The sequence below is a fragment of the Sciurus carolinensis genome, chromosome 15 (genome assembly GCF_902686445.1).
Source record: "Sciurus carolinensis chromosome 15, mSciCar1.2, whole genome shotgun sequence".
Lineage (NCBI taxonomy): Eukaryota > Metazoa > Chordata > Mammalia > Rodentia > Sciuridae > Sciurus > Sciurus carolinensis.
This window is the reverse complement of record NC_062227.1, coordinates 30,640,784-30,656,648: the sequence shown is the minus strand read 5'-3', so window position 1 is coordinate 30,656,648 and position 15,865 is coordinate 30,640,784. Positions and strand designations below refer to the sequence as shown.

Sequence of the window (15,865 nt, the reverse complement as noted above, 5' to 3'; positions counted from 1 at the left end):
AAGGAAGCATGTGTGCTGATTAAATGTTATTTTTTGAAAATCAGGAAAAAAGCCAATAAAAATCTTAGATGACATGATAGTAAAGGTTAATTAACATAATTACAATATTGAAAATCACAAATGCATTCAATTGGCCATTTACAATTATATAAATTTTATTTTTGTTAAACCTGTAATAAAAGAATTATAAAACACACATGAAGATACAGATTTTACAGTTTTAGAAAATTGAAGTCCTTTGTGGTCAAAAGTGGTCATTCTATATCCTTCACATAGATTGTGAATAATTTCATGCAAATTACTTACATTTCTCTATGTAATACACTGACTGTATTTGCTGGTCTATTTTTTTTTTTTTTTTTTTTTCTTTTTGGTACTGGGAATTGAAGCCAGGGTTGCCTTGCCACTGAGCTACATTCTCCAGACCTTTTTATTTTTTATTTTGAGAAGGGATCTGCTCTAAGTTGCTGAGGCTGGCCTTGAACGGGCAATCCTCCTGCCTCAGTCCCCCATGGTCGCTGGGATTACAGGCGTGCACCATGCTGGTGTAATTTTTAAACAAGAAAATACTTGTAAAAATAAGGTCATTCACCTGACATGGAAAACTAACCACATAAAATAAGTTCAGTAGTGTTCTAAATTTAACAAAGAACTGATTTAACTCTGTTCAGGAGTTACAAGAGAACATTTTTTCCAAAGGAAGAATAAATTCAAAATATATCAATTTTTTAAAAACTAATGAGAAATATGAACAGCAACTGAAAAGATAGGTAGGTGCATTCAACAAGAATTTTTATTTCATTTATCCACAAAACAATATTACAATACTTTATAAAAATATTAAGTTTTAGGCTACTATTCATTAAAAAAAGTGTTTGTGCTAGAAGGCTGTTTTTGCCAACTCCTTTTTTGGTAAGGGTTATATTAAGACATTAAAGATGAAAGCTGTTGGAAAAAAATCTTCAAATATACAAAACTGTTTTTCTTGGCAATTTAAAAATACATAACAATTTAAACTGAATACACATTAAGTTAGTGTTTTATCCTTACTATATAATTGTTATTATCAGGAACTGTTCCTTTTAGTTAAAATCTAATCAACACCATCAACTTCCTGGCTTAATTTTCTGATCAGAATCAGTACATAATTTTGTTACCCTTTTTAAAACGCTTAGAAAAATTACATCACGGTTCACATAAAGCCCTTTAAAAAACTAGTCACAGGTTGTAGGTGTTAAGGGCAATAATGAGGGCTCTCTTCATAGGAATACCCTTTCGACACAGGGATTCAATACTGAACAGGTTATGTAAACAGAAGACACAACCATAATTTTTAGTACCAGAACTATTGCCAACTTGCATGAAATTCATTTGTCACATTTTAAAATGGTTTGAATTTGAACATATAAACCATGGCACAGAATTTTAATGATTAATCACATTAAGTGATGTTAAAAATTATATGCTGAAAATATGGGAACCTGATAACAATGTTTTAAAGTGTAACTATATTACAGTATTTCAAAATATAAATACTAGACTTCTACTTATCAGATTCAGTTTTTCCTTTGTTAGACTCTTAAGCCAGTAATGCTACTGAAATTCATTTCTTGGGAATTTCTTTCCAAGTTAAAAAGATCAGCCTTATTTTTTGTATGTTTCACTTCTGCACTTTAAATGGGCAAAAACTGTCCCCCTTCAATGACTGTTATTATGAAGAATTAATTTTCCTCCTCAAATCAACTATATTCTAAAAGGAAAAATTGATAATCATTAAGTATATTTAAAAAGTGGAGATTTAAATATGAATTTGAAAACTCTAAAATTGTTCTGAATAAAAGCTATGTCACTAGAATTAGTGTGAAGCCTTAACTTCACTATTTTGAGGATGTAACTAACACTCGTTTAGTGTGTATGTTAAGAAAATTAGTTTTACAGTCATACCTTATAACTCTTTAAAGTCTCAGAAACAGCTAAGTGAAGAGCTTTGAGTGCCAGCAAAGCCATTGTGTCACTCCATGACATCAACATTAAAACATTACATTCCACCTCTCTACCTGTAAAACTTTCACATTTTCTTTTCTCATATTTCTTTTAAATACATTTTCCTCTCTCTTAGTCTATATTCAATACAAGCAAAAGTGCGTTCAAGTCCCTGATCTAGTGATATTTTCTATTTGTGGCACCCATTACCATAAGAACATATTAGCAACATCTTACAGTACCAAGTCTATTTTTAAAAATGGACTGCTTAAATTCTGGGTCTCACTTTTCATGCTAAAGATTGGAAGATTTTCCCTTGGACTGGATGATAAAATTTCAATTATATATTCTCTTTGAAAAAAAAAAAAAAAAAATCAATGTAACCTTACAAAAGATGAGTTTACTTTACAGTTACTTTCATTATTCTAAATGTGAATTATTTCAAAAATGAAGTGAAAAACTTCTTTTTCTATCTTCCAGTTCCATGAATATGAGTATGAACATAGTGCATTATACTTACAAATTCCACTGCTGAGGTCTAACAGTTAATCAAGTTTTAGATGTTATCCTTTTTGCATTTGAAAATTCTGGTGTATTTCCAAGCAAAAGGAGGCATATGTTAAGACTCCATATCGACTGTTTAACATAGAAAAAAACCCCTTTGAGAATAATAAACACAAGAAAGCCTTAAAAACTGGAATGGAATTAATTTGGTCCCATGAAATTCCTTAATTTTAGATTTAACTATGGTATAAGTTTTTACCTCTCAAGTTTTGTCTATAACAATAAATATTTTTTTCTTAACAATCGGAGTTCGGGGAAGAAAGAAAATGATTTATAAAGAGTAGCCTTGTTGTGCTTCCTTACCATGCAGTTCAATATCTTAGCTCCACTTTTTTTGGACCCTGAAATAAGTTGGAAAATTCATCATTGGTACTTTAGAGTTTAACACTTAGGAAAAAAAAAAAAAAAAAGTGGTTTTGTGCAACCATATCTGGAATTCCAGTTTACCAATGAAACATGCAGAGTGAAGAATATTTTCTTCTTTTGATTCCTGTACATAAGTGAGGAACTCTACACAAGTTCTTTACATTTTGGCAGACTTATGCATATAAAATAGGCTACTTGGATTATAAATTCAGATTATAATCCAGATTATAAATTTTCTCCTGGCTGGTACTGTGGCTCTGTAGCAGTGAAGTAGTCTTCCAAGAAGGACTGGATATATTCAAATGTTGGTCTCTCATCAGGGTCTTTCTTCCAACAAAGATTCATCAATTCATGGAGAGATTCTGGACAGCCCTGAGGGCAGGGCATCCTGTATCCACGTTCTACCTGTTCCAGCACTTCACGGTTTACCATACCTAACACACAAGATTCAAACATTAAAACAAAACAAAACAAAACAAAAAAACCTAAAAAAATGATCCTATTACTAGCAGAACAGAACAAATCCCCTAACCACAAGCTATTTATCAAGGTATGTTATGTTTATTCAATAAAAGATTCTTTCAGTGAAGAAATACAACTTAGACATCAGAGTATATCAAGAGAAACTTAGGAAAAGGTAATCTATATTTCAACATGTCCAATTTTTAATTCTGCCTGAAATTTTATTTTTAACACTAATTTCTTCAAAAGTTAATTCCATTTGGTTAATGAGAATTTAGGGTACCATTTTGAGGTACAGATAATTTCTGACATTAATATTTAATAATGATCCTAACTTGAGCACACTTGAAGAATAGAGGCAAGATGATGTCTGGAAGAACATTCAAATAGGAATTCAAAGAATTCCAGTCCTGGTTCTGCTAAACACACTAACTACATAACTATACTGAGACACCTCCCTGAAACAGTTCTCCTTATCTCATAAAACGGTTTGACTTTCTGCATGTTACTACACACAGTTCCTTTCTTTCACTCTTTTGTAAACTTCCCTCTTCCACCACTGGCAGCTCACCCTGCACTGTCACAGGCCAGCTGTCTCACCAAGTCAGCAAACCCATCATTCCTCCTATCTCCCTTATCACCTTTCCTTTCCTGCCTGTCTACAAGACAGGCTGTCCCTCATATCTTCTGCAATCTTAAACTGACCATCAGTAATGAGATTTTTCATAGACTATGATTCCCTTAGAACAATGTCATGAGATTAAATCATTTCTATTTTTTGTTATATTTCTAAGGAACAAGTGATTCTTCAAAAAACTTTTAAAAAAACTATTAAAAGATACTGCATAACTATTATTCTGGAGCCTGACATTTGAAGTTTCCTGTGCTTTTCATCTAAGTAAGCAGTATTATCTCAATAACTGAAATCCACTATATTTTACCCACCACAGAAATACAAGCAGAAGTTGTTTGGGAGGAGAAAAGGAGCAAGGTGCTAAACCTTCAATGAGGGCTTACTTACAATTCATGAATTTCCCCCCCACTTCTCTGCCTTTTTCTTTTATTTCATGCTTAAAAGACTGTCAAGATTAATCAATCTAAATAAGCCTAAACCTGCAAAAGTAACTTTTAATTACCAATAATTCTTTTCTTGTTGTTGTGTGCTGGAGAGTGAACCCAGGGCCCTACTCATGCTAAGCATGTATTTTTAACACCAAGTTATACCCCCAGCCCTAATTATCAATGAACTTTTTCATTAAAAACTTTACCCTTCAGAATTTTCTGACAATCACAACTAATGAATTATTTTATGACAACAGTTACATGAGAAAATATGGCAGAAATGGCCTCTAATAAAAATACTATCTTCAGGAAGAGATTTCCGTAAAGGAACTTCTGAATTTCAGAATGAAATACACCTCCCTGAGCATAGCAGAAAGTTCTTTCTTCCCCATTCCTTAGGAAAAAAGGAGACACGAAGATTCTAAGATTGTTAATACATAAGATCAAGTGGCAAATATTTAGTACTTTGTCAATAAATTTAAATATTTCATACTTGTTTGCATTTGCCAAGGTTTATTACTGTCCCCAAAGACTAGCAAATAAGCTGACTTTACAATGGAAGCCTGCTTTGAGAAAAGCCTGCAGTGGATGGGTCTGTGCTACATGTGAACCTTCTTCAAACCATCCAAGACAATGATGCTTATATAGTGTCTTTTGCTTCTTTAAAGGCTGGTAGGCTGGGGATTGGAGATGTAGCTCTGTGATAGGGAATGTGCTCAGCATGAACAAAATGGAGGTCAATCCCAAGCACTGCTGAAAAAACAACAATCTAAAAATTGTATCTGGATTTTTGTCTGAACATTTAATTTAACCAGGATATCCCAAACATATTAATTTTTGTATTATATTTTACAGCTTTGTAGTTAGCTGCAAACTCATTTTGGATTTTTATGCTTCCCTTTTGAATTGACCCTTTTCTCATTATGAATGTTCCTTTCGTCTCTACTAATATCTCTTGCCTTAAAGTCTACTGCTTACAGGTTTTCTTTTGTTTATTAGCATTTGCATAGTGTAACTTTTTCCACCCTTTTAATTTCAATCATTTTGTATACCTTAAAGTAGTCTCTTAGAAATAGTATGACAGCATTTATGTGTATTTATTTAAAATCCAGTCTTATCCTTTAATCGTAATGTTTAGTGTACTTACAAGTTATGTAATTATGGATACAGGTGGTTTTAACTCTACCATTCTGTTACTTATTTACTATTTGTCCCTTCTATTTTTTTTTCCTCTCTTGCTTTTTATTTTGAGCAAGCAAGCATTTTTCATATTCCCTCCCCCCAACCCCCCACAGCTTTGGTTTGGTGCTAGGAATTGAACCCAAGGCTTGGTGCATGCTAAATAGCACTCTGTTACACTCTTATCTTTGTCCTAGTTTTTTATTTTACCTTTTCTTATTTAGTGGTCATTATCAAGATAACATTTCCTTGGTTTATTATTCTTGAAATAAATACTTTGATGCTTTCCAAACAATGAAAGTAACAGTTACCTGTTACTCCTTTACCTCTGGCCCACCACACTGTCCTTTTTGTCACAGAATTTATTTTTTTCATGCATTATAAAATCAGACACTTTTATTGATGTTTTAGATCAGCAGTTTTCCCAAGTACTTTAAAGACATAATTTCATTCTTTCCTGGTTTCCATATCATGAGGAACAGTTAGCTAACTGCTGTTCCTGTGTAGATAATATACCAAACTTCTCTATGGCTATTTGGTTTTGATTTTTAAAATTTGACCATGATATGACTGCTTGAAGTTCACTGAGTTTCTTTTTATTTATCCTGCTTGAGGATCACTAAGTTCATTAAATTTGTGAGATGGATCACCCCCCTGCTCCCTGCTATCAGATTTATGAAGTTTTTGGCTATTACTTTTTCAAATATTGCTGTTCTACTTTTTCCTCTCATCTCCTTCTGGGGCTCCAATTACATACAAATTAGACATGATATTTCATTGTGCCCCACTTCATATCATTCATTCTGTTCTGTTTTTTCCAAGCAGTTTATTTATGCATTACTTAGGATATTTGATATTAATGTACCTTCAAATCCACTAATCTTGTCTTCTATGTCCATCTAATGTATGGTGTGTGTGTGTTTTTTAAGAATTTAACCTTTATTTATTGTTTGTTTTTATTTGGTGCTGAGGATAGAACCCAGAGTGCCTCACTCATGCTAGGCAAGCACTCTTACCACTGAGTTACAATCCCAGCCCTAATGTGCTTTTAATTTCACATAAACAGTACTGAAATTTCCATTTCAGTCTATATATATTCCAAATGAAACTACTTAGCATGCTGTAATTTTTCCTCCAACCACATTTGCAGATATGGAATATTCAGAGCTAGTTTTTTATCTAGTGTTATGATTTTACCAACAATACTGATGAAATGAGAGAAAGGCAAAGGACAATTGTAAATGTAAGGGAGAGATTGTACTGCTTGACCATGAAATTTAAGAGGTAGGTACAGGTGGTAGAACCAATGGATTGAATATGCTGGTACTATGAAGAAACTGGTAGGCAGAGACAGCTAGGAAGATGCAAAGTGATAGTAGATATATGAAACTGCAATTGAGAGGGGTGCAGTTACTGGTTATGTTAAACCTTTGAGGTATGAGTGATGACGAGATTACAGAGGAGGAGAGTTTAAGCTGCAAGAGACCAGGGTAACTGACATATGTATTAAGATGGCCATGAATTAAGGCAGGAATGGAGTCTTATTGGAAAGAGTGATAGAGAGTCAGTGTTAAATGAGGAGAACTTGAATGGTATCAGCGAATAATGGCAAAAAGGGAAAAGTGGGAGGTAAAATTTGATGGCATTAGATCTAAAATAGGAGGTATTAGGGAGGAGGGATATATATGTAAAACCCATAGGACTGGCACAGCAGTTTTTCCTGGATTGCATTTTATATGCTTTCACTCTCCTTAATTATTAGAATACATCAGTAGAAAAGTTTGAGAGGTAACAGACTAAACAAATAATTCAATTGTAGCTGAATTTCAAGTAGGCTAAAATTTCTTCTTACCCCAAAAGCTATATAAATGTCTTATTTTTGAGAGGAAGACAGGGCAAATATATATTATAAAAATATACCAATCACACTAATAGAAAAGAACAATTACTTGGGGAGTGGTAGTAGGATGTTTGTGATATGCTTCTAATCTGAGAGAATAGTATGGATAATGGGCCCTTTTGGAAAACATCCGAAGGAGAAAGCTGAGATTAACATCAGGAACACCTCCCCTCCCCTACCTCAGGATTATGGCTCTTATTGGTTGCTGTCTATCCAATGCCAAAATAAAGAGAAGGAGACTGGAAAAGGAGAAATAAAGCCCCTCCTTTCATGTTTTAGCTCCTAATAAACTGTTAAAAAATCACTGATGGGCTAGCATGATGGCACATGCCTATAATCTAAGAGGTTTGGGAGGCTGAGGCAGTAGGCAACTTAGGGAGATTCTGTCTCAAAATAAAAAATAAAAGGGCTGGGGAAGTGGCTCAGTGGTTAAGCACCACTGGGTTTAATTCTAGGTTTAAAAAAAAAAAAAGTCACTGATGGTATAACCAAGAGCTAATGAAATGCAAACTTACCTGGATATGGCACTCTCCCCTTAGTTACCAATTCTGTCTGTAGAATTCCAAATGACCACACATCAGACTTTATTGTAAATCGACCATAAAGTGCAGCTTCAGGAGCTGTCCATTTGATTGGAAATTTTGCACCTAAAACCATATTGGCAATCTCATTTAACTGTTTATTAAAAATCTATTTGTATAAATATAGTATAAGCAGTGCTAAACCTTTGACAATAGCCTTACTATATACATCATCAGTGTCAAATTCTTCCAACAATAGAATATATATGGGAAAATCCTTAATTTTAAAATTTATATTAAAATGAATCACATTTCTTCCTTATAGGACATTAAATGATTAAAAAAAGAAAGTTGGTGGAACAGAACATCATTCAAGAAAACAGAGGTAGAGGCTCTAGTAGGCTAAAAATATGGATTATAAAATCTATAACTTTTAAGTTCAGTCTGGCTCCCAGCAGTTCTTCTAAATTGTGCTGATTAGGGCATATTTTATTGGATTCTAATGGCTACTGGTTTTCAACCATAGTTTCTTTTCAATTTTATGATATAGTTCTGGAAAAATTTTATTGTGCCATCACTCTTAAAAGCCCACATTAATTTCCTCAAATATTTAGTGTATTCTTTTATGCACAGGCATTATATTAGCCAATATGTGTACATAAAAACATGAATTTATACATTTATAATGTTAATAAGATTATAGGTGTCTTGAAGTTATTTACACATGTATGTATATAATGGTATAAAATAAGCTCTTTAGATTGTTTGACAAAGAGAAGATCAGTTTTCACTGGCACAATAACAAGGTTTTATTTAAAAAGTGAAAATTAAAGTAAGCCTTTATTAAACAAATAGTAAGGATTTTATACAAAAAAATTACAGAAGAATAGAGAGACATTCCAGCTGGACATAACTGCACAAAGGGATGGAGGCTGAAAAGCAAGTGTGGTTGAATCAGTGTTTCTCACCCTTGGCAATACTAACCACTTTGGGCCTGATAGTTCTTTGTTGCTGTTGCTGGGTGGGGGGGTCGGGGATCCCGTGCAGTACAAGATGTTTAGCAGTATGCCTGGCCTCTACCCACTGGGTGCCAACAGTAGCCTCCACATTATAACAGCCAAAAATGTCTCTAGACATTGTTGGATGTCTCCTGGCTGGGAAGCTATTGTCCCTGATTGAGAACCTCTGATCTAAGGCAAGAGTTCCACAATTCATGAAGTTTGTTTAAAAAAAGAAATTAAAAAACATTTATTTGTTGATGTGCTAAAGGATGTAAAGAAGCTATTACTAACTATACTTTAAATGCAAATAATACCTAGCTAATTCCTTCCCTGCAGGAAATAACTATCAAAAAAAATCACAGTAGTATTTATTATATATAATTTTATGAATAAAATCAATGTTTTTGTGACTCTTCTGAGAGGACCTAGAATTATTCTTACTCTACAAAATCCTATATATTGAAGTGTGTTAAGTGAGAAAAAACATAGGAAATTAGGTTACAAGCATTTAAATAAAAGTAATTTTACCTTGTCTTGCCGTGTATTCATTGTCTTCAATTAACCTTGCTAAACCAAAATCTGCTATTTTACACACAAGATTTTCTCCTACAAGAATATTAGCAGCCCGAAGATCTCGGTGAATATAGTTCATTCTTTCAATATATGCCATACCATCGGCAATCTTGGAAAGAAAAAAACAGGCACATACAAAACATGATGCAGAGGGAACCAGGGAGAAGACAATTTTAGTTAATGTTTTAACAGATCACTGAAAAATCATATATCTTGAAAGGAGATGATAGTAACAGGCATTGTTAGGAGGAGATAACAGGAAAAATACAAACACTGTAATAAAAAAGCAGACTAACTTCAGTTTTCGAAAATTGGACACATCCCCAGCACCACCAAAAAAACAAAAAACAAAACAAAAAAAACCCCTAACACCTATTTTAAAGTTTTTCAGCCACCTAGTATATCCAGTAACCATTAGCAGCTTAATGTCCTAATGTCTTCCTGACTGTGGTTGGGAGATAAGTCACAGAGTTATTTAGAACTTCTGGACAGAAGTCTATCAAAGCCCACATCTGGCACAACCTAAGATGTCCTGGTATTAAGCACTGAGGTGGAGAACAGCAAACCTGAGCTTGCAGGCTAAAGGTGGCCTGTTTTTGTATTGCCTGAGAACTAAAAATGTTTTTTACATTTTTAAATGGTTATAAAAAAAGAGGAGGATGAGGTCTGACAGAGATTGTATGTGGTTCCCAAAACCAAAAATATGTACCTGGCTTAAAAAAAAGAAAAAAGGCTCAGACACTACCAGAGTACCTAGGAGTTTTTACCTCATGGCCTGGCATATGCCTGAGTTATATATATATAGTTCCTCTGTATTAAGTTCCTCTAAACTGCCAGATTCTGTGGCCATGTGGAAGCTCACTGAGAAGTAAAGCTGCAAAACCAGTATGTCAATTGAATTCAATAAAAGGCCCCTCAAACACCTATAACACACCTAAATAGAAAATTTACACTTGAAAACAAAAAATTCAGGAGTAAAAAAAGATTTTTTTTTTTTTTTGGTACCAAGGATTGAACTCAGGAGTGCACATTAACCACTGAGCTACATCCCCAGTCCTTTTTATTTATTTTTTATTTTGACACTGGGTCTTGCTAAGTTGTTGAGGCTGGCTTTAAACTTGTGATCCTCCTGCCTCAGTCTCTTGAGTCACTGGGATTACAGTGTGCACCACTCCACCTCGCCTAAAAAGACTCATTCTTTTTTTTTTTTTTTTTCTTTTTTTTTTCCTTTTTTTTAATTGTAAACAAATGGGATACATGTTGTTTCTCTGTACATGGCGTAAAGGCATACCATTTGTGTAATCATAAATTTACATAGGGTAAGACTCATTCTTATATTGTTATCTTAATTTTTGTTCAGGACCACAGTAAATAAAAAAATTCAGCAAACACTTTAGATTTCTAATATTTTCTTTGGAAGAACACTCATCCATTTTACTTTTCTTGCTTTTTTTTTTTTTTTTTTTGGTACTGGAGATTGAACCCGGGGCACTTTACCACTGAGCTACATCCCTAAGTTCTTTTATCATTTTGAGTTTCACTAAATTGCTTGAGACCGACCCTGAACTTGTAATCTTCCTGCCTCAGCCTTGGAAGTTACTGGGATTTCAGGCATGAGCTACCATGCCTGGCCATTTTAATTTCTTAAATTTATCTGTTGAAATACAAATACATATAGATTTATATTTGTGAAAACACTTCCTAAAAGGTCATATATGCAATAGCACTGAACTGAGAGTTCTATATCTAGCTCTAATACTGGTGCTGCTATGAACATGTTATGTGAATTTTAGATACCTCTGGTCTTCAGATACTACATTATTTCTAATACTAGGACCTCACACTGGATTATCCCCAATGTTCCTTCTAAAATTCCTTTACTTCTCTACATAAACCATTTTATTTGGGTAAGATTATTCTACATTTTAAACATTAATTTTTAATTCAAATTGATACAATTATATGCAAATACCTGAGCAGCCATATCAACCAGTTGTGGAAGCTTCAAATATTTTCCATCTCCTTCCTTAAGGAAATCTAATAAACTTCCTGTAAGAGACAGCGAAATATTCATGTAAATTAAGCAAATCTTAAAATTGAAATAAATATTCCTCTACCCCCAAATCACCAAACTCTTAACAAAACTACTCGATTTTTCATTTAAAAAAAAAAAAAGATTACTTTTGTGGTTTTGGAATTTCTGAATAATTATCTCAAAGATTCTAGAAGTGATCCCTAAACTGAAATTTATTATCTCTTGATAACACATGAAAAAAGGAAAGATCTACCATTTTCCCTTTCCCAACAGAAAATGTCATCAGATTAGAATCATTCTTTCCTACTTTGATCAAGATCAAAAGATCTTTTATATCAAAAGACATATAATTTTAAGTCAATCTGAATCAAGAATTCAGATATTTGGGAATATCCTGGGGTGATTAAAACTAAATAAAGGCAGCTAAATAAGCTGATGTGGAAGTGCTGGCCTGAACACTGTCTCTTAATTTTAAGAAAGTACCATGGAATAGCAAAATAGTATGAATACAGCAAAGTGAAAAGGCAGGAAGAAAAGTCTGCTGTCTTCCTATTACTTGTGAATACATATCACATGCTTGAATTTAATCAAGAGAAACCATCAGACAAATTCAAATTAAGGTTTATTTTATAAAACATAAAATTGGGGGCTGGGGAGATAGCTCAGTCGGTAGAGTGCTTGGGTAGAGTGCTTGCCTTATAAGCACAAGACCCTGGGTTCGATCCCCAGCACCCAAAAAACAACAACAACAACAACAACAACAAACATAAAATTGGATTGTTTTCTTAAATGACAATGCTGTGAAAGACAAAGTCAGGGGAATGGCTCCAAGTTAAAGGAGACAACCACATGTAACATTTGGCCATGGATTGGCTACTATCAGGTAAGTGTAGCTGGTGAACTGGCTAGGAAAATAGGGAAACCAAATTCCAGGTGAATAAAATAACAAGAACAAAAGTCATAGTTAGGGCTGGAAGTATAGTTCAGTGGTAGAGCATATGCTTAGAATGTTTGAAGTGCTTGGCTTGATCCATAGCACAAAAGCAATCATGGAAACAAGGAATGAAAAATCTATCTGTACAAAACAGGGGGCTTATGCTGGAACACAAGAAGCAATGAGGTTGGATGTATTATAGGGGGCCAACTGCTAAGCTAAAAACCAAAATGGGGAATTACTAAGTTTTAAAACTCGAAAGGACTTTTGTTATCTTGTATTCTTAACCTCTCATCTAAAAATAATCCTCAATTAGTGATCTAACAGCACAAATTCTACCATGTTCTCCCAATTAAATAATTCTGAAAATAATACACAGAGCTAAATGGACCATTAGCTTTACTTCCATTATATCTCTCACTCTAGCAATGTCCTGATTTAAATTTCCTCTTTGTCCCTTTCTCATTTCTCTTCTAGGTCTACCAGAGTACTCTTTGAAAAGGTATACTTGGAAGCTGTTTACAGTAGAAATTCTTTCCAAAGAGAATCGTGAATTATGGGGCTATAGCAATTAATAGGCTATGTCAGTTGGTTTCAGTCCCTTTTGAGGAAAAAAAAAAAATTCCTATAGCAAATGTGTAGCTTGTAGCTGGCCCTGTTACCACTAGAGGGGACTACATCATTGGTCAAGGTAGACTACTGGAGAGGGTGCCTTTATTTAGTCTGATTTAAGAGAGTAAAAAAATGAAATAACTTAAAAAAACAGATCGAATTCAAAATGGGTAAAAATTGAGCCAGTAAGCATGCTTGCAGACTTATTGGTCCCTCTCTAAAGCACAACTTTCTTTTTCTCCTGGCCCTAACTAGCTCTGTTACTGAAGATCTCAATTGTGCTGTGTTTGAGAGATGGAGAAACTGCAGTTGAAAGAAGGGGAGAAAAGAAGCTTCTAGGAGTCCTGAGTATACAGACTGTATTTACATTAAAACAAATTTCCTTCACCTTTTCTTTTTTTTTTGCTTTAGTACTGCCTAAATGATATTAAATGATTTTATCATTTTAATTCAGTTTGTATACTTCCCTGTTAATTCCCTGTTTAATTCAGTTTGTTCACTTCCCTGGTTATTTCATTTCCTTTTTAGTCAAAACTACTTTCAAAATAAACTCAGCCTGCCTAATTCTCCTTTTAAAGTTTGTAAAATCCTCTAGAATAACAGGATCTAAGCACTATTTCATTAAACAAAGTGTCACATTTTGATGGGCATGGTGGCACATGCCTGTAATCCTAGCAACTTGGGTGGCTGAGGCAGAAAGATGGCAAGTTTGAGGCCAATTTGACAACTTAATGAGACCTTGTCTCAATAAAAAATTAGAAAAATTAAAAAAAAAAAAAAAGAAAAAGAAAAGGAAAAAAAAGTGGGGAGGTTGGGGATATAATTTTATTGGTAGAGCACTCCTGAGTTCAATCCCCAGACAAGCAAAAGACAACAAAAAACACCAAAATGTCCCATTTCTTTTCAAATGCCCCCAAAATAATCATAAATTAGAAAGTATTATATAAAAAACTCTGTATGTATAAAAACCAAAATGAAGAATTCTTTAAAGAAGTAACCAACATGAATACTCTAAGAGATACTAGTATATACATACCTTTTGACATAAATTCAGTGACAATATAAATTGGTTCTTCAGAAACAACAGCATATAGTGGAACAAGTTTATCATGCCTTAACTTTTTCATTATCTGAGCTTCTTGAAGAAAAGCTTCTGGCATCATTGTACCTGGTTTTAATGTTTTGATTGCTACTTTTGTGGTTCCATTCCATGTTCCTAGAGAAAAAAAAATACCTCTTACTATTTTAATCAATATTTTAAGGGATTTTAGAACTAATTTCAATGAACAGCAGTTATCTTAAACATTTAACACACATATACATATTTTTTGTAATAAACGGTGTCACTTTAATCTGTGGCCAAAAACTGACAAAAATAAAAAATTCAGGCTTCTTACCCATCCATACTTCACCAAAACATCCTTGTCCTAATTTAACCTCTAGTCGCAAAGATTCTCGAGGGATTTCCCAAGCATCCTTTGCTAGACCTTGAGTCTGGGGTTTCACAGTTGGACACACAGTTGTTAACTTGTGGCATAAACCATCAGCATGTTCTAGATAAAGGAATAAAACTACACTGTAAAATGAATTATATACAAAAATTAAGGTACATATAGAGTATATAAATGCTTTAAAAAGTTTAATAAATTGTAGGAAAACTAAATGTCATCAATTTTATTCTAAAAACAAAAAGGAAGTTGTCTATAAGAAGCAAAACAAAAATTGTGCATAAGAAATTAAACATTTTGGGCTGGGGTTGTAGCTTAGTAGTAGAGTGCTTGCCTAGCAAGCGTGAGGGCACTGGATTGGATTCTCAGCACTGCATGTGTGTGTGTGTGTGTGTGTGTATACTTCATCCCAATCATGAATAGAAAGGGAATAAGCACCTGGGGGGGCAGAGAATGAACACTTATTATATCTTTCTCAAAATACCACCCAAGAAAATTTTATACTTTTATTAATATAATAATAACCATACCTTTAGTGGTCCATCAACAACTAAAAATAATTTAAAAAAAGAAATGAAACATTTTGTTAAATATATTTTTATGTTACTGTTTATTGAATACTTATGCTCTAGTTCTTGTGTTAATTTGGCTTTTAATGACTCTCTAATAAAAAATGAGGCTCGGGAAATTTAGGAAACTTTCCCAATATCCCACAGTTAGTAAGTGATAGGATTCAAACTCAGGTGTGTCTACCTTCAAAGTTCTGCTTTTGACTACTGGGATTTATTTAATTCCAAAGAAAATGTTACTTCTTTTTGCTTTGTTTTGGTTTTTCCTTTCTGGTACCAGAGGCACTTTACCACTGAGTCACATCCCCAGTCTTTTTAAATTTTGAAACAGGATCTTGCTAAGTTGCTTAGGGCAACTTGCTAAGTTGCTTTGAGCTAAATTGCTGAGGCTGGCTTTGAACTTGCAATCCTCCTGCCTCAGCCTCCCAAATCACTGGGATTACAGGTATTCGCCACTGAGCCCAGCATTAATTTTTATATCTAATAAGCACCAATTTGTAAGACACTGAAATCAGGGAAGAAGTTCACTTAGTGGGCTGAATTTTCAATAAGGGAGTCACAAAGGCAGGGAACTCCAGATTCACAATGGTTTGGTTGTGCATCCTCCTTATATAATCTTTCTTATTGTAAACGAGACAGGTTTCCTCCCATTCTCA

At 33.8% G+C, this 15,865-nt stretch overlaps 1 protein-coding gene across 2 annotated transcripts in view; it reads right to left on the bottom strand.

Annotated features, from left to right (window-relative positions):
* Positions 1-775: 775 nt before the first annotated feature.
* Yes1 (YES proto-oncogene 1, Src family tyrosine kinase) overlaps positions 776-15,865 on the bottom strand; it is a 68,217-nt gene continuing 53,127 nt past the window's right edge. For both annotated transcript variants that reach the window (XM_047526600.1, XM_047526599.1), the window contains exons 7-12: positions 14,590-14,745; positions 14,229-14,408; positions 11,584-11,660; positions 9,567-9,720; positions 8,032-8,163; positions 776-3,347 (exon numbers count right to left, since the gene is read on the bottom strand). In XM_047526600.1, the coding sequence (XP_047382556.1) occupies positions 3,139-3,347; positions 8,032-8,163; positions 9,567-9,720; positions 11,584-11,660; positions 14,229-14,408; positions 14,590-14,745 (908 nt within the window). In that variant the 3' untranslated portion in view covers positions 776-3,138. The remainder of the gene's footprint in view (positions 3,348-8,031; positions 8,164-9,566; positions 9,721-11,583; positions 11,661-14,228; positions 14,409-14,589; positions 14,746-15,865) is intronic.